At 38.0% G+C, this 18,995-nt stretch overlaps 2 protein-coding genes across 2 annotated transcripts in view; both read right to left on the bottom strand.

Annotated features, from left to right (window-relative positions):
- LOC107559587 (microfibril-associated glycoprotein 4-like) overlaps positions 1–1,472 on the bottom strand; it is a 3,206-nt gene extending 1,734 nt beyond the window's left edge. The window contains exons 1-3 of the mRNA XM_016243470.1: positions 1,447–1,472; positions 1,309–1,361; positions 1,019–1,225 (exon numbers count right to left, since the gene is read on the bottom strand). Of these exons, the coding sequence (XP_016098956.1) occupies positions 1,019–1,225; positions 1,309–1,326 (225 nt within the window). The 5' untranslated portion in view covers positions 1,327–1,361; positions 1,447–1,472. The remainder of the gene's footprint in view (positions 1–1,018; positions 1,226–1,308; positions 1,362–1,446) is intronic.
- A 13,279-nt stretch (positions 1,473–14,751) lies between these two features.
- The window catches only part of LOC107559577 (beta-klotho-like), a 12,306-nt gene continuing 8,062 nt past the window's right edge, over positions 14,752–18,995 (bottom strand). The window contains exons 4-5 of the mRNA XM_016243460.1: positions 17,584–18,652; positions 14,752–15,182 (exon numbers count right to left, since the gene is read on the bottom strand). Of these exons, the coding sequence (XP_016098946.1) occupies positions 14,752–15,182; positions 17,584–18,652 (1,500 nt within the window). The remainder of the gene's footprint in view (positions 15,183–17,583; positions 18,653–18,995) is intronic.

The raw sequence follows: 18,995 nt of genomic DNA, 5'->3' as shown, positions 1-18,995 counted from the left end.
TCCTAATGATTTTTGGCATAAAAGAAAAATCTATAATTTTGACCCATACAATGTATTGTTGGCTATTGCTACAAATATCCCCCAGCGACTCAACACTGCTCTTGTGCTGCAGGGTCACACATGTTATGCAAATGGTATCAATTATGACAAGAAAACTGGAGAGCCTGTACTATTAAAATATAGATTCACCACCAACTAACCACACTTCTTCTTTCACTTCCCAAAATACTCATCTCATCAAAACTCATCTCAACAGACTCACTCTGCAGTATTTTTTTCTAAATTCAGTGGCCTTGTTTTGCACGACTGCCACAATCTAAGAGATACAGAATGAAAACTCAGATTACTTTAAATAGATTTATTTTTTTACATTATAAATGTCTTTACTGTCATTTTTCTTCAATTTAATGTGTTGCTGAATAAAACTGTCAATTTGTAAAAAAATAAATAAATAAATAAATACAAAAGTTTCACCATTTCAACCACAAATAACAGATCAGGAAATGAGTAAGACTTGCACAAACACTGTAGAAACCGTATTAAAATTTAGGTTATAAAAATGTAGTTTGAACATTGTTTTGAAATGTTTCTAACATGCTGAAATGTCCAGTTTTCTTGTTGTGATTAGAACATTAATTAAAGGTTGCAAAAATGTATTTTTTTTTAAAACATTCTTAGAATATAAAAAAATAAGCATTAACATAAAATTATGATTTTGGTGGAAATGTTTTTGTAGCCTTTAAATAACATTCAAGACAAAAATCTGGACATTTTAACGCTCTTAGAATATTAAAAATAAACATTGAAATAATGCATTTTGGGTGAAAATAAAGGTACTAGAATGTTGCAAAAAAGTTTTTGCAACCTAACTATCTAATCATGGACATTTCAAAACAATGTTCTCACAACGTTTTTATAACCTGCATTCGTTAGCTGCATGGGAATCACTCTGAGGTGCATCTGCTGATCAAATCAGGTCTGAAGATAATCAAACACTAGCTCAAAGTGAAATGCGTACCGTCCAGTGTCCTCTGTCATTTATTCCGCCGGAGACCATCTCACAGTAGACCTGCAGCGGCCCATCCATTGAGATGACAGTGTACACGCCACTCGCGGTTTTCCCACTCGAATAAACATCAGAGCAGTCTTTGGCAAGAAAACAATCTGATTTGACCTCTTCAGTGCCCATCAAGACGGGAAACAGCGCAGACAAACACAGCAACACCTGAGAGACACAAACTCAAGACCTGAGTCTGATGATCGACGTCTGACAAAATCACACTCACATTCTCACATACAGAAACTCACAATCATGTTTGTGATCATCGCTTCAGACGTGCAGCTCAGAGGATCAGGCGCACCTGAAACACAGTAAATACAATCACTTTGTTAGAACATGAACGTGCAAAAAAACATCATTTTAAAAATGACCAGAATCAAACTCACCGTGTGAGCTGAGAATCTCATGAATGTTCAGGTGATGGATGCGTCTTTAAATATCTTTCTGATCATCAGGATCCTCCTCTTTATCTGACATTTATAAAAAACTAAACATCTTTATAGGGCAGTCATGGGTTTGATGCCATAAAAGGACAAGTTTTTTGTTCATTTCTTTTAACTTTTTTTTTCTTTTCTTTTGCCAACCTGCTTTATCATCTGCAGAGGTATTAAATGAGAAGTTTATTTCATCTGAAAGTGCTGATAAAGTGATTATCTGCAACCGATTGCAACAGGCAGCTTAAGAAAAACAGTTAAGAAACCCTTAGTGACAGTCTGTATTTTCTCAGTTTAAGGGGTTTGCTACAAACAGGTCCTGATGATTTTCAGACATGCAAACTGCAGGTTTTACGAAGGCCATTTGTAACACCTTTTTAAGACCAAGTAAATAAGATTTAAGGACTAAAATGAACACAATATGTCAATATGTTCTCTAAACATAAACACGTAGGCAGCAGAAATGAGCTGCATTAGCAACAGTTTGAAAATACAACTTCCAACAGATCTCCATTATGTTTTAATTCATGTTGCATTTTGCAAGTAAATGTATCTTGATTTAAGGGTGTTAGGGCTGGAAAACGAGACCATTTTTATTTTTTGCATTCATGCAACATTTAATACCATACCTTTATGAATTTAAGACTTTCTACTTTGGTTTGAAAGCTTTTTAAGGCTTTCATTTGTGGAAGGGCAAATTAAGACTTTTAAAAGACTTTTTAAGACCCGCAGAGAGCCTGTACTATTAAAATATAGATTCACCACCAACTAACCACACTTCTTCTTTCACTTCCCAAAATACTCATCTCATCAAAACTCATCTCAACAGACTCACTCTGCAGTATTTTTTTCTAAATTCAGTGGCCTTGTTTTGCACGACTGCCACAATCTAAGAGATACAGAATGAAAACTCAGATTACTTTAAATAGATTTATTTTTTTACATTATAAATGTCTTTACTGTCATTTTTCTTCAATTTAATGTGTTGCTGAATAAAACTGTCAATTTGTAAAAAAATAAATAAATAAATAAATACAAAAGTTTCACCATTTCAACCACAAATAACAGATCAGGAAATGAGTAAGACTTGCACAAACACTGTAGAAACCGTATTAAAATTTAGGTTATAAAAATGTAGTTTGAACATTGTTTTGAAATGTTTCTAACATGCTGAAATGTCCAGTTTTCTTGTTGTGATTAGAACATTAATTAAAGGTTGCAAAAATGTATTTTTTTTTTTACGACAGTTAGTTTTCTACTAACTTTATTTGACTCTAAATTTGTTATTTGAATGTCTATTTTTAGTATTCTAAGAACATCAAAATGTGGTGATTATAATGTGATTTAAATGTTACTAAATCCTTTCTGCAACATTCTACTAACAAAAGAGAATGCTATTTGAATGTTTAGTTTTTTTAATATTCTAAGAACATTCGAATGTGTCTATTAATTTGTCTTTTTATTTTCTCTCTCCTCTTCCTGCAGTGCTTTGGCAATACATACAAAAGTGTGTCATGCTAATAAAACAATCTGAATTTGGTGTGATTATGAATTACAACTCATGCTAACCAGTCAAACCTTGGTCAGAACTGTTATTGTAATGTCTCCGTTTCTTCACTAGAGGGACTGATTCTGTTTGAGGAGGCTGAACTCCATCAACATGAGAAGAACTGCAGACAAACACAACAAACCTGAGAGAGACACACAGTAGCGATAAACCTCTAGAGTTTCAGAAAGACGGAGGAATCAAGGGGAGATCTGAACTTACATGCACGTTCAAACCTGAAACACAGTTCAGACCTTTTTTGTCTGAAACTAGAATTAAAACTAGAATACTAGAAACATAAACCTATTTTTGTAAAATGATTGCACTGCGTTTATATAAATACCAACGCGTCTCTCATCGTGTCGCTTAGCCTCTGCTCTGCCGGTGCGCGTTCATGTGTTTTGGAGGAGGCGTGGCTTTGGAGAATGATTTGCATGGAGAGTGGGATCTTATGCATTCAAAGCTTGCTATTGCTAGCCTCTCTGAAATCACCTACCTTACCTTTAATTCTGTCAGGCAGCATAAGAGTCGGTCCGGCACTGCAAAGTCACTTTAATAGGCGATCGTCGCGAGGCTAAACACCACTTACTGGTAACTACGTGGCATTTAAAGCACAGATTTGTTACTGGAAGCTTCGTCTCTAATGTACGACACCAGAGAGATCATAAGCAATACAGTATGCTGACACGTTTGATATGTTATTTATTATTTCTATATCTAAGAGCATTGTATGTTTGTTTTTTTGTAGTAGGTCCTACCTGTTTTTCCGTGTTCCATTAATAAACAGTGCCGTCTCTTTGGATAACAGTACAATGTTTTACTCTATTACTGTATGGGAAAGGACTGGACGTAAAAGTCAGTAATAAGCATAATAACATGTCCATAGCATTTCCCACTGGTCTTTTTTCACTAGTTAGCAGTAAACCGGTTACCTCACCTGAATATGTTCCAGATTAATGTTCCCTGTTAGCTGAAGTATAGTAAATATCATTCACTACCGTGGCATCAAAATACCAGTACTGGCTGCTGATAGAAATTACTAGAAAAACCAAATTCATTAAAAGAATAATACATTTTGATATATATATATATATATAATATTACACCTATGGAGAGTCCCCACAAGTATAGCTGACCAGACATGTGTGTGTGTGTGTGTGTGTGTGTTTCTTTGAAATAGACCTAACCTCAACAGTTAGTTAATGACTGAAGTTCACCCAGAGCTGATTGGAGAAATATTCCACATTTCAAGACATTCATGAATTTCACAACATCGGTTATGAAAAGAGTCAACTCACTGCAGAGTCGTTGTGCTGCACTAGTGATCTGGAGATAAGCCAACCTTTCATTGTGGTATGAGAAGTTGCTTAATTTTGCAACCTGCTCAAGTCAACGGTACCTTTAGAAAACATTACTGACATGTTGACAACACAGAATCTCCGTAGTAAAATTGTTCATATGTTCATATGTTAATATGATTTTTTGCAAAAAAATAATGTTCAATTCAATGCAAGTTTATTTGTACAGCGCTTTTCACGATACAAATCGTTGCAAAGCAACTTTACAGCAAATTAAGTTTCTACAATATTTAGTGGTAGCTTATCAGTGGTGACTGTCAGTTTATGTACATATGGCAGAAATGTACGGAAAAATCAATTAAAGACGTAATCAAACAGACGACCACCTTTTGGACCACCTGTAGCTTGTTTATTGAAGATGCAGGACAACCAGCTAGCAGTGCATTACAATAGTCCAGTCTAGAGGTCATGAATGCATGAACTAGCTTTTCTGCATCAGAAACGGCAATGTTTCTAATATGGAAGAATGCTGTTTTTGTAACATGGGAAATATGATTTTCAAAAGACAAGTTACTATCTAATATAACACCGAGATTTTTGACTGTAGAGGAAGTAACCGTACATCCGTCTAGTTGCAAAATGCAATCCATCAAAATAAATAGGCTTCATATATGCATTAGGAATATAGTTTATGTAAAAACAATGATAATGTATGAGAGTAACGGATTATTCTAAAATGCATAAAGCCCTGTTGAAGTACGTTTAGTTGTGAGACAAATGAAAATGTACTTTAATGAAAGTGACTTTTCTTCATTTGTGTTGGTAAGTGGTGCCCCCCTACTTTTGAACAGCTGAAATAAACATTAAAATGTTTGCATATCTGTACTCAATTTTCAAATTTCATGTGTAGCAAAATGTCACTACATGTTTCCACCATACACCAAAAAGGTAACCTGGGATGTAATGGGAGCAAAATCACATTTTTAACACAAATAAAGTGTTTATATTGTGAATATAGAGTTTACTTAACATACACCTAACAACTTATTATTTACGTTACTTCTCTTCCTGCAATACAAGTTTGTCATGTCAATTTGAATTTGGTGATTTTTTTGCTTTTTGGCGCTGCATGGGATTGATTTTATTCAACGAGGCTGAGCTCTCCATGAACACAGGAAGAAATGAACGCAAAAACAGCGACACCCGAGAGAAAGGCAGCACTGAAAACCTTTAGGTATTCAGAAAGACTTCGAAATCGAGGGAAGATTTGGACTTTCATGAACGCTCCTGGAGTACCCGAGGCTCAGCTGGGATTTGGGGGTCGGACGAGGGATGTGTGGGTTTTATTGTAGTTTGTATTTGTGCTGTATTGTGGGGTCTTGTTAATGTGGGATGGGGAGCAAACTGTGTTTAAGGCTTCGCACACGCACACATGTGATCTTCACGTTTGTTGTGTGCTCTTTTACAATCAGAGTGACACATGCACTAATGTGAAAAAGTCAACAGCACATAAATTAGTTATTATGCATTTAAACATGGTTTCATTTTCGTACTTTACAAATGAATGAAAAATTAGCACATTTTCTAGTACAAGTGCACTGTGCTCACGTTTACTTGTGGATTAACAACTTGAGCCTTAGGCCTATCCCTATTGTGATCTCAAATTGCAGAATATTTTAGTAAATGCATTTGAGAGACGTTCTTAAATGTGATATATATACACACACATGCACATTATTTGAAGGTTGTAATAACATTTCTTACAACATTCTAACATCATCTAAAATATAACGTTATATTTAAACTTTTTTTTTCTAAAAACTTTAAAAATGTCCACTTTTCATATAATTAGAAGATTTTTGAAAGGTTACAAAAACGTTGGTATATCTTCATCTACTCGAGAATATACATAGGTGAAAATGACATATATTGCACTTGATATAGGACAATGTATTGTCATATATTACACTTCTGTATGGATGGTTTGATACAGCTTGGTTTTAAGCAGTTTTAAACAACATTTTTTTAATGCTCTTATTATTTACAGTATTACAGAATATACAGCACACGTTCATCATTAAACTGTTTCCATTTTCCCATTAGCCGTCCCATTATTCCTTCACTTTCAAAATTCAATCAGTCAAAGTTATCTTGAGTCGAGCATTTACAATGGAACTAAATGAAGGGATCATTTTGAGAATTTAAAGCAGAAATGTGATGCTTGTGTTTTTGTTAAAGCAAAAATGTGCATTATTTGAGCGATATAGTGTCTTATTTTGAGGTGGGACTACTGTTCTGGATGGAACAAGTGCTTTTCTTGTATCCTTGCATGTTTGGTGTGAAAGTTACAGGTTTTACCGGCTTTAGTTAGGGTTTGGGTTGTATGCAGTTTTATCACAGGTAACTTTTCAGGTCTTTTGACTGTACTTACAGTCAAACTGCTGCGTTATGTGACAATCAATCTGGAGATATTTGATGTTTAATTATGTGCAGAGTTTTGGATGAGATTCCACTTTGTTCATGCATATTTTCCTGTGTTTGAATCAACAGTTCATCTAAAAATATAAACTTGCTGGAAATGTGCTCACCTTCAGGTCACCTGAGATTAGGATGAGTTTGTTTCTTCATCAGGTTTGGAGAAATGTAGCATTGCATCAGTGTCTCAGCAATGGATGCTCTGCAGTGAATGGGTGCCGTCAGAATGAGAGTCCAAACAGCTGATAAAACAGCTCTAAACAAAATATGTGGCTGGATTTTGATGTGAGAGACAACAGGAGATGGACCTTTTTCACTGGAGGAAGCGTTATAATGGATTATGGACTCATATTTTAGCTGGAAGAAATGGTTTGATGTTAAAAACGCCTTGATGGTGGATTTATTTTCTACCACTCAGACTAGACCAGATCTTCTGAACACTAGGTGGCGCTGTCTTCAAACTTTTCTGGCACCTTCAGGACACACTGAACATGATTTCCACCAAAGTTTGTGCCAATACGTCAAAGCGGTTATATGGTGTCGTTTAAACAAAAATGAAAATTTGCTGAGAATTTACTGTTGTTTGGATAATGAATTTAACTCTTTCCCCACCAGCGTTGTTTTTTTAAGTTGCCAGCCACCGCCAGCATTTTTTATCATTTTTACTAAAATTTCATGGCCTCCTGAATATTTTGTTATATGAATATCTGAGCGTGCAATACACCAAAATACAGAACAGAGCCTCTACTTTTAAACAAACAAAAAAAAAACCCGTTTTATTCTAGTTTCACATTTTTTTTTAATCAACACTTGAATGTAGGTTAGTTTCATAAAAAAAAAAAGCAACATTGATCAAAAAGCTGAGAAATCACATTTTTAATTAAAGACTACATCTGGATCATATCCAGTCATACTGTAGCTCCTTCCAGTGACAGACGAGCAAAAGTTCCTGTTTTTCACTGACTGATGGTTTATTCAGAACATCAATTCCGCACTCTCCATAACATATATGGCAAATAAAATATCGGACGCAAAACACCAGACGTAAGAACTGAAAACAAACAAATAAAAAGATTACAGACAATCAGCGTGTTCTTTGTGTGACTCAATTAACTTCAAACTGCCATATAAACAGTCACAAGTAGCATCTTCACTGATACAACTCAAATTAACATCACACAAATCATAAACACAACCGCACTTCAAAATACAAACATACCCAAACTCATATAACAATTAATATTACACAAAGAAACAAATACACAAACGTACCTCATTAGCTGCTTACAGAAAGGAGGATTCAAAGGGAACATCAAAGACTCTTCCATTGTTTCACATTCTTTTAGCTTGCTTGTATGCTAGAAATGCTAGCGAGTGAAACGGCATTATACACCATGTGAATGTGCGTCTGTCTTATAACTCCCGGTAAAACAGTTCAGCTTAATTGATTACACCTAGTAAACTGCAACTTATGACCATATATATATATAGACATTTGCTATACTATGTCCACTACACTCCCACCAAATCACTTGTGATTTTCTTCTTACGAAACCCTTTGAATGAAATCATACTTAATATACAATCGTGAAATATCAAATAACTTAAACCAGGGAATGATAGAGAGTAAATGGAGCCTTCAGTCAGCTTCCAAGAGAGTAACTGTCTTCTGGATCGGACACTCAAGGTAGCTTGGCTTAAATGATCACTTACCCTTGTCGTCCAGGGTAGAGTCACTCATTAACAACTTGACCCGTCTCACTCGGCCATCATTTGCCGGGTACACTTCTACCACCTTGGCCAATCTCCACTTGTTACGTGGTGCAGTGTCATCTTGAAGGATAACAATGTTGTTTACCTTAGCATTCCTGCGATTCTTACTCCATTTCTGTCTACACTGCAAATTTAAAAGATACTCCTTCCAACGTGACCAGAAGTTATTGGCTAAAAATTTCACTCTACGCCATCTTTTACGGAGATAAACATGCAGAGTTGTCTGCATGCGATCTTCAGGGAGATCAGCCATCCTCTGCTCTTCTGTACACCTTCTAAATTTCCTACATTTGTAGATGTGAGAAGAGACAGCACTACTACAGCCAAGAATCCATATTCCATTAGACCGGAGTTCATTCATGGTCATTCCTCGTCCTTGATGTTGTACTCGTTCATGATAATGCTTAATTAATAACGCTGAGAAATGACTCTTTCTTGGAAGAATGGCTGGATGTTTTACATATGGGTGGAGAGTTGCATGTGCCAGGCGACCTCCAACTCGAAGTATACCTTGATCATCCAGAAAAGGGTTAAACTTACACAACTTGCCTGCTTTATCTTGAATACTAGATGCCTTTTGTTTCTTGAGACCCAGTAATTCATTGGAAAAGACACCTTCTTGAACCAGTCGAATAATAAATATTTCTGCCTCTCTTCTTTCCTCTAAACTAGCGGTTTCAGAGGATCTGGATTCAAGACCTTTGGCTTCCTTGACATGCCGTTTAAGTCTTGCAATGGCCTTTACCATTTTGGTCCAATCAGAAAACTTATGAAGGCGTTCCAACAATGATTTTCCTTCTCTTGCGTAGATACTAAGAACTTGAACCTTACGAAACTCTGGATCATTGCTCATGATTATATCTCCCACCTTAACTTCCTCCCTGGGAAGATCTTTCTGCCACAAGAAGTTTGGTCCAGTGAGCCAGTTGTACGCTACCAATCGTACGACGGTAAGACCTCTAGAGGCAGAATCAGCAGGATTATCTTCAGTGGCAACATATCGCCATTGCTTGGAATTAGTGCTTAACTTAATACGCTGAATGTGATTAGCAACGAAAGCTTGAAATCTTCTTGCATTGTTGTTGATATCCAATAACGACTTTGGAATCAGTCCAAAAATATTCCTGTAAATCTTTAATTTCCAACTCTTTCCTGAGCATATCACTCACTCTTACAGCGACCACTGCGGCTGACAGCTCTAGTCTCGGTATAGTTATCTTTGTTGGTGCAACTCTTGACTTGCCTATAACCAAAGAGCAGTGAACTTCACCTGATGTACTTACTGCTCTAAGATAAAAACATTCTCCATAGCCCAAGGTGCTAGCATCAGAGAAATGGAGTTCGAAACATTTGATTTCTGTACTGGTCAGTGGAACATAACATCGTGGGATCTTCACATCAACTAAATTTGGCAGATCTAAAAGCCAACATTCCCACTGAGACTGCAAGTCTCCTGGCAGTGGATCATCCCAACTAACCTGGTCACGACACAACTGTTGTAGGATTTTCTTACCTACAAGAATGAATGGTGCCACAAATCCAAGCAGATCAAATACAGATGCTATTGTAGACAATACTCCTCTGCGGGTAAATGGATGTTCCTTCACAGTGACTCTAAACTGAAATTCATCAGATGCACTGCACCATTGAACGACAAGCGCTCTCTCCACTTGCACTTCACCCAGAGCCATGTCTAAATCCTTCACTCCTTCAGCACGATCTTCTTGGGGAACTGAAGCGATGACATTCTTATTATTAGAGATGAATTTATGCAGTCATAGTTTTCCAGTGCTACAAAGTTATTTCGCTTCCTTTACCAGATTAATTGCTTCAGTTTCAGATGGCACACTTACTAATCCATCATCAACATAAAAATTCCCTTGTATAAAGTTAATTGAATCTTCACTGACGCTTCCCCGTCCTTCAGCAGCAATAGGTTTAAGACCATAATTGGCACAACCAGGTGAAAAAGCTGCGCCAAACAAATGAACCTTCATTCGATACACTGAAGGTTGAGACTGTAGATCGCCATTGTCCCACCATAAGAATCTTAGATAATCTCCGTCTTCTATCTTGACATGAAACTGATGGAACATATGTTCTATGTCACACATGACCGCTATTGGATTTTTCCTAAAACAACACAAAACCCCTATCAAGGTATTTGTCAGTTCTGGACCAGTTAGAAGATGAGCATTTAAAGATTCTCCTTGAAATCTTGTGGAACAGTCAAACAACACGGATCTTTCAAGACTTTTTTGGGTGGTATACTCCATGATGCGGTATGTACCATGCTGAACATTTTTCAATTTCTCCAGGTTGAACCTTCTCAGCATTTCCACGAACTATGGTTTCATTCATGAAAGCAGTGTAGTCCTTGTAATACTGCACGTCCCTTTTGAGTCGCCGCTCCAAACTTTTAAGACGGTGCACTGCACAGGCTTTATTGTCTGGCAAGTTAGGCCTTTCCTCTTTAAACGGTAGTGGCATCTCATAATGCCCATCATCATTAAGCCGAATACCATCTTTCATTTTGGTAGAAATTGAAGATTCTCTTGAGACATGGAATAATCTTCTTATTCTCGCTCACTAAAATCAGATTCAAACACCTTAATAATGTCCATTGAGGACACTACTGCTTTGATTTGTGTTCGACAGACATAATGCACCTCAGTTTTACGATGGACAGAAGCTTGTAGGCTTGACATTACTTGTCTCACAATAACCTGGTGACTTATTCCATAAGCGTCTCCATAGAGCGTCTCAAGACGTTCCAATTCACGGCATTTATCTTCCAATAACGTACGTCTAGCTGCATTTTCCATCTCATGCTTAGCTTCCATCTTAGCCTCTTCACGACACTTCAAGTCCTTCAGCTTCTTGCTCAGCTATCCGCTTCTTGTCCTCAGCTTCAAGTTTCTGAAGTTCTTTAAACTGCAGATCCTGTTCTCTTAAAACTTCCAAAGTGGCTTCATTAGCAGCAATCTCAGCAGCAGCTTCTTGTCTTTTAGCAGCAGACAAAACTGAATACTTAGATGAAGCTCTTGACTTACTTTGAGACTGCGTAAAAAAAAAGGTCCTTGTGTTCACACGGGACTTGTCTAATAATACGGTGTCCTTTCCACTCCATGAAATCTCACCTTCTTTATTCCCTTCAAGATGACTCTTCACCAAGTCCTCCATTTTCCTTGTGACTGCTTCACAGGTGTCTACTCTACGACCCGTGTCATGGTCAGGAATACCAGTTCGACGCAGGTCTTCATACACCGTGCATAAATCTGCAGAAACCTTTGTTATTCTTATCATGACATCTTATAACAAATCATTAGAGGAGCATTCAGAAAACAACCGTTTGCCTTCTTTAATTAGAGATTTCCACTTCTCATAACTTGCTCTGAATCGCTGTTCATAACTTTCCATCTTCTCCTCCTGCAGCTTCTAACCCTTTTCAGTCAGCTTACGAGACCTCTGGCTTCTCCGTGGCTCGTCTTCCACTGCTGCCTCCTTACTCTCCACTAAAGCCTGTATGTTGGCACGTGTCTCCGGTTGCTGACACTCTCCATCTTGCCTAAGTTGCTTCCCTTTTTCTTTCAACTTTTTCCTATATATTTTTTTTTTATGTCAATAAAGCTAAAATTTCATAAGTTAAATCTTAAGCCTTAACATTAAATAATCACAGTTTAAGGCAATATACGTCTTAAAAGGCACTTATGTAACAATCACCCTTGAACAATTAAACAATACACGTTCACTCTTAACTTGCCAATAATGAATCACAATCAACATATACATAATACCAGCTTATCTTTGAAAGGCACATTAAAGTATCTGCAGCTGTTAACCACCTTAGGTACCTTTAGTTGAACTTAACTGCACCCATCTTACAGCTGGTCTTGACTCTTGTGCTGCTCTTCAACTTAATTATGTTATGTCTCTGTATTACAACAACCATGTCCTTCCCTTGTTCAATTGCTGGAACGTGCGTGACTCCTCTTCTATTTCTCTGCTCGCAATGAGCATTGAGTTCTTACTGTAGCTCCTTCCTTTAAACAGTCACAAGTATCATCTTCACTGATACAACTCAAATTAACATCACACAAATCATAAACACAACCGCACTTCAAATACAAACATACCCAAACTCATATAACAATTAATATTACACAAAGAAACAAATACACAAATGTACCTCATTAGCTGCTTACAGAAAGGAGGATTCAAAGGGAACATCAAAGACTCTTCCATTGTTTCACATTCTTTTAGCTTGCTTGTATGCTAGAAATGCTAGCGAGTGAAATGGCATTATACACCATGTGAATGTGCGTCTGTCTTATAACTCCCGGTAAATCAGTTCAGCTTAATTGGTTCCGCCTAGTAAACTGCAACTCATGACCATATATATAGACATTTGCTATACTATGTCCACTACACATATGATCAAAGCAAAGATGCAGTAGATCGCTTCCATCAACACCCCCAAACCTTCACAGTCCTGAACATTTCCGGGATCAACATTTCACTCGGTAACATTAGGCCGTTTTCATTTATATGCTGTTTATTGTTGATGATTGCATTGTTTTTCAGATGCATGTGCATACATACGAGATCGCTTGTTTCTGTAAAAACACGGAAACCCGGAATATCCAGTGTTTGGTGGGGAAAGAGTTAATGCTGGATTTGTTTAAGCTTTTGTCTTCTCCAGACGTTAACTGATGGACTGGAGTGCTGTGGATTACTTGTGGATTATTGAGATGTTTTTATCAGCTGTTTGGACTCTCATTCTGACGGCACCCATTCATGGAAGCAATCTACTGCATCTTTGCTTTGATCATATGACTGGATACGATCTAATGTAGTCTTTGATCAAAATGTGATTTTCTCAGCTTTTTGATCAAAATGTTGCTTTTTTTTATTAAACTTACCTACATTCAAGTGTTGATCAAAAAAATAGTTTGAAGCTAGAATAAAACTGATTTATTTATTTTTTTATTTTTTTAAGTAGAGGCTCTGTTCTGTATTTTGGTGTATTGCATGCTCAGATATTCATACAACAAAATATTCTGGAGGCCATGAAATTTTAGTGAAAATTATAAAAATGCTGGTGGTTGCTGGCAACTTAAAAAAACAACGCTGGCGGGGAAAGAGTTAAGTTCATTATCCAAACAACAGTAAATTCTCAGCAAATGTTCATTTTTGTTTAAACGACACCATATAAACGCTTTAACGTATTGGCACAAACTTTGGTGGAAATCATGTTCAGTGTGTCCTGAAGGTGCCAGAAAAGTTTGAAGACAGCGCCACCTAGTGTTCAGAAGATCTGGTCTAGTCTGAGTGGTAGAAAATAAATCCACCATCAAGGCGTTTTTTCCAGCTAGAATATGAGTCCATAATCCATTATAACGCTTCCTCCAGTGAAAAAGGTCCATCTCCTGTTGTCTCTCACATCAAAATCCAGCCACATATTTGTTTAGAGCTGTTTTGGACTGTTTTATCAGTTGTTTGGACTCTCATTCTGATGGCACCCATTCACTGCAGAGCATCCATTGCTGAGACACTGATGCAATGCTACAAATCTGATGAAGAAACAAACTCATCCTAATCTTGGATGACCTGAGAGTCAGTAAATTATCTACTATTCCATTAATTTTAACATTTAATGGCGCAGGAGTCCCGTTCCTTGATTCATTTTTGTTTAAACGACACCATATAACCGCTTTGACGTATTGGCACAAACTTTGGTGGAAATCATGTTCAGTGTGTCCTGAAGGTGCCAGAAAAGTTTGAAGACAGCGCCACCTAGTGTTCAGAAGATCTGGTCTAGTCTGAGTGGTAGAAAATAAATCCACCATCAAGGCGTTTTTAACATCAAACCATTTCTTCCAGCTAAAATATGAGTCCATAATCCATTATAACGCTTCCTCCAGTGAAAAAGGTCCATCTCCTGTTGTCTCTCACATCAAAATCCAGCCACATATTTGTTTAGAGCTGTTTTGGACTGTTTTATCAGCTGTTTGGACTCTCATTCTGATGGCACCCATTCACTGCAGAGCATCCATTGCTGAGACACTGATGCAATGCTACAAATCTGATGAAGAAACAAACTCATCCTAATCTTGGATGACCTGAGAGTCAGTAAATTATCTACTATTCCATTAATTTTAACATTTAATGGCGCAGGAGTCCCGTTCCTTGAGCCACCCTCATCAAAGGGAACCTCTGCTGGACTCTGACGTTAATCTGCGTTCTCCTCCTCCTCCTCTTCCTCTTCTTCTTCACCACAGAGATGATGACGAGTGAGCCGAGCATGGATGCGCTGACAGACACACACACACTGAAGAACAGCAGCGGCTTGTTCTCTGCGATCCGTGTGCAGAGCTCGCACCTCGTCCCGTTGTCCACGCCCCGGCAGGTTAAAGGTCGCAGGTCAGCGGCGGACGGAAAGCCGCGGTGGCTGATGATGTCCCGGTACACGCTGACTGACGCTTTGGGTCGAGAGTGATGAGCGGCGGAGCTGAAGAGACCGAACTGGAGATCATGCTGGTCCTGAAGATTCCAGATATAAAACCCTCTCAGATTGACGGCGTCCAACTCATGAGCTGCTCGGAGCGAACAGAAAGAGATCAATCATCACTAGCACTATTTATAACATAAAAGCAGACGCACTGGGCTCAAGGATCATACAGCATCCACATGACACCCGTGTGTCCCTGTGTGCTCATAACGTCTCAAAGGTTGCTCATTAACAGCTCTGAGACAGAATTACAGCGGCGCGACCTTTGACCCTGATGTCAAACCTCAGAGTAAGCGGCTGATTACGGCGTGTAGAAGAGATAACACTAGATAACACACAGTGCTGCGCTAGCAATCTGCAACACGGCTCTATAATCTCTAATGTTGTTATCAGATATAATGAGGACATGTTTCATAATCACGGCTCATTAGTGCTCTTTGATGAGGCAAGGATCGCTGTTTATATTGCTTATATTTAACGATTATATATTTGAGCACACCCCATATTATCATGAAGACCAAAATATCTCAGAGATTTGAGGGAACAAGCTGCCATTGTTTTGCTTCAAATCAAATGTTGTTCTGTTCTGATTCATCTCAGAGCTGGATGGTTTGGTTTAAGGAATGGAATATTGTTTTAAAATGCTTAAGAAAATTCATGGAAATTATGGAAAAAGTGCTAAAAGTGGGCACTTACTGTAGTGCTTTATATATGGCAAATGGAATAAAATAATAAAAAATGAAATATAATAATAATAATATCAACAGTATTAATAACAAATATAATTATAAAAAAGTAAAAAATAATGCAACAAAATAATTAAATAACTTTTAATTAACAGATGTTTAAATATATTATATAACATAACATTAAAAAATATATATTTTTTATAACAACATTTTTAATTATTTATTTAATATTTAGTTGAATAACAAATTGAACAAAATAAAAAATTAATAAAATAATACTTTTATAATAATAATAATATCAACAGTAATAACAATAACAATAAAGTAAGAATAATACAATAAAATAATTGCCTAACTTTTAATTAAATGATGATATATTTACATGTTATATTCAAATTTAATTCTAACTATATAATTAAATATAAAAAATTTATTTAATTAAAAAGACAAAAATGTGCTTCTGAAATTCTTATACATATATTCAGATTCTGATTCATATCAGAACTGGCTGGTTTATTTTAAGGAATGAAATATATTTTTAAATTCTTATTATGAAAATTAATTAGTGGAAAAATAATAAATAATAGTGGAACCAAATGCTAAAAGTGGGCACTTACTTTACACATAACAAATGGATAAAAATAAATAATTAAAAAAATAAATAATAACAAGAGCAATAAGTTAAAATTATGAAATAATGAAAGGACTTTCAATTATTTTTTTTAAATAATAAAAAAAGAATTCGTCTGAAATTCTAAGGACTCTATCATACACTCGGCGCAATGCGGCGCCAGGTGTGGCGAAAGTGTTTTTTGCTACGCAGTTGTCATTTTCACGTCCTGCGCCACGTTTTTTAAACAGTAAATGCATTTGCGCCCATTTGTGCGCTCATGGGCGTGCTGGTCTGAAAACGAGGTGTGTTCAGGCGCATTGCTGGAGCATTGCTATTTTGAAGCAACTGAAATAGACTGCGCCATTGACCAACTAAAACCTGGTCTAAAGTCTGGCGTAGGGCTGGGCAAAAAAATTTAATGCGATTTTTAATGCACATCTCGTCAGTAAAGCCGCTTCTGGTGATTAGTAGTAAATCTCCAGCACGTGCTTTCAGATGGAGCGGCATTTACTACACAGAGCCGTAGTTCACTGACAAGCTACACCGCAAAAAAAATCGCATTCAATTTTTTGCACAGTCCTAGTCTGGCACAATATTTGTTTTTGTTATTTAAAGAGTGCGTTAGTAATATGCGCCTATAGGCGGGTGCACAACACGTGTACACTTTTCTTATTACATACACAGGGACGCGCAGCAGCACACACACATTTTTAAAAATGAAAAATTAAAGGAGTAAATGTAAAAGATCATTATTGTGTACATAAATATAAAAATGCCTACATGTCATAATGGATAGTCTTTGCATGTATCAGAATTACGCGCATGAGCAGAGCCGTTCCCTCACTAGAGAAGCGCTCCGTTTTTCCGCTTGCTAATTCCGCCGTGTAAATAGCGAATCCACCATGGCGCGAGCGCAACAGGCTCTTAAAGGCAATGGGAGATGAGACTCCGATTGGTTTATTGCACGTTACGACCAAAACACACCCATTACTCTTTAAGAGAATAAGGACAACCCTTTTAGACCATGCGCCGGGCGCGCCGACTGTTTTGTCCCGTCGTTAAACTAGCAAAAGTGGATTCGGACACGCCCTAAGCGCAATTGAGCCGTGCGCTTTAGACCATGCTTTAGACCATTAGATCATTAAAATAGGTCCCTAAAACCCTAATATTCAGACTCCGCTCACCTTTCAGCGCCTCCTGCAGGTAGCTCCTGATATAGCTCTGTCTCAACTGGTCATCATGAACTGCTTGATCGTCCACCCCTGTTGCCGTGACGATGATAGGGAGGCGGTCGTCATAGCGATTTCTCACCCATCCCAGCATCCTGCGTAGGCCCCAGGGCACGAGCGCCTGTCCCCGGTGCGACACCTTCCAGGTGGCATCCTTCATCAGAGCGCAGCCGTGCTCCTGGTTCAGCAGCGTCGGCTGTTTCCATGGCAACACCAAACACGTCGTGAAGTGATTAAGAGCGATGAAATCCAGCGCCCCTTTAAGCTCCGCCCTCTCATCATCGGAGGTGTTGCCACGCCCCTCGTTCCCTCCACCAATCAGAGGGTCGAGAAAACGACCCAGTTCGAATTCCAAAAACTGTTGCTGGGCGGATTTGTGAGATTCTAAAAATGGATTGGCCGGTTCAACCCAATCCGCATGGAGAGCCAAACTAACAGCCCCGCCCTGTTTCCGTCGAAACTGCGCATCGTAAATGTGCCAGGCCTTCGCGTGCGCCAATAGCAAGTGACGTACCACTGTTTGCCATTCCTCGGCATACGCCTCATTTAACCGGTTTGGCTCGTTAATGGTGATCCACGTCGACACCAAGGCCCCAAATTCACGATAGCAAAACATGGCATAGCTGACGAACACCTCCACAGTGCTAGCGTTTCTCCATCCGCCATTAGCGTGCAGAGGTTCAGGCAAACCCAGTGAGGGCGAGCGGTAGCTGGGGTGATACAGTGTCACAACCGGCCGGATTCCTCTGCGCTGGAGCTCCATCAACACACACCGGTAGAACCGAACCTTCTCTGGGTCTCCGCCGGGCGCAAGCTGCGTCCAGTCCAGAGCGAAGCGGTAGTGTGACGAACCCGTGACCCCCAGCAGGAGGAGGTGCTTCTGGATGAACAGGAAGTCCGTGCACTGCGCCGGCTGCATGTGGAGCAGGACTCCCGTCACGCGTGTGAGAACGCCGTCGCCCGAGACGTTCCAGCGGTATAGCTGCGGATCGGTGAACTGAGGCGAGAACGGACGCAGATGCACCTGAGAAACATGACCAGAAATTAATATGAAACATTCTCAAACAGTACGAGTGAAGAGATTTCAAACTGGAGCCAAATGGATTTACAGGAGAACCTTTTTAAGAAATTGTATTATCATATTTTTTTTAATGTGTAAAAAAAATTTTTTTACATAGCCATAAAATAAAATTATTATTCATTTTTTAGTTCATTTTAAATTGTATATACACATACATAACAGTACATACATACCCTTTAAAATACATAATAGGAAGAAATTTATAAGTTATAAATTTATTTTAAATTCTATATTAATGTATTTTATTTTTTAATTAATCAGAGTTTAATCTATTAACATAGCTATA

This window comes from Sinocyclocheilus grahami, unplaced genomic scaffold (genome assembly GCF_001515645.1).
Source record: "Sinocyclocheilus grahami isolate Dianchi unplaced genomic scaffold, SAMN03320097.WGS_v1.1 scaffold692.1, whole genome shotgun sequence".
Classification (NCBI taxonomy): domain Eukaryota; kingdom Metazoa; phylum Chordata; class Actinopteri; order Cypriniformes; family Cyprinidae; genus Sinocyclocheilus; species Sinocyclocheilus grahami.
Note: the sequence above shows the minus strand (reverse complement) of the source record. Positions and strands in the feature narration are given on the sequence as shown.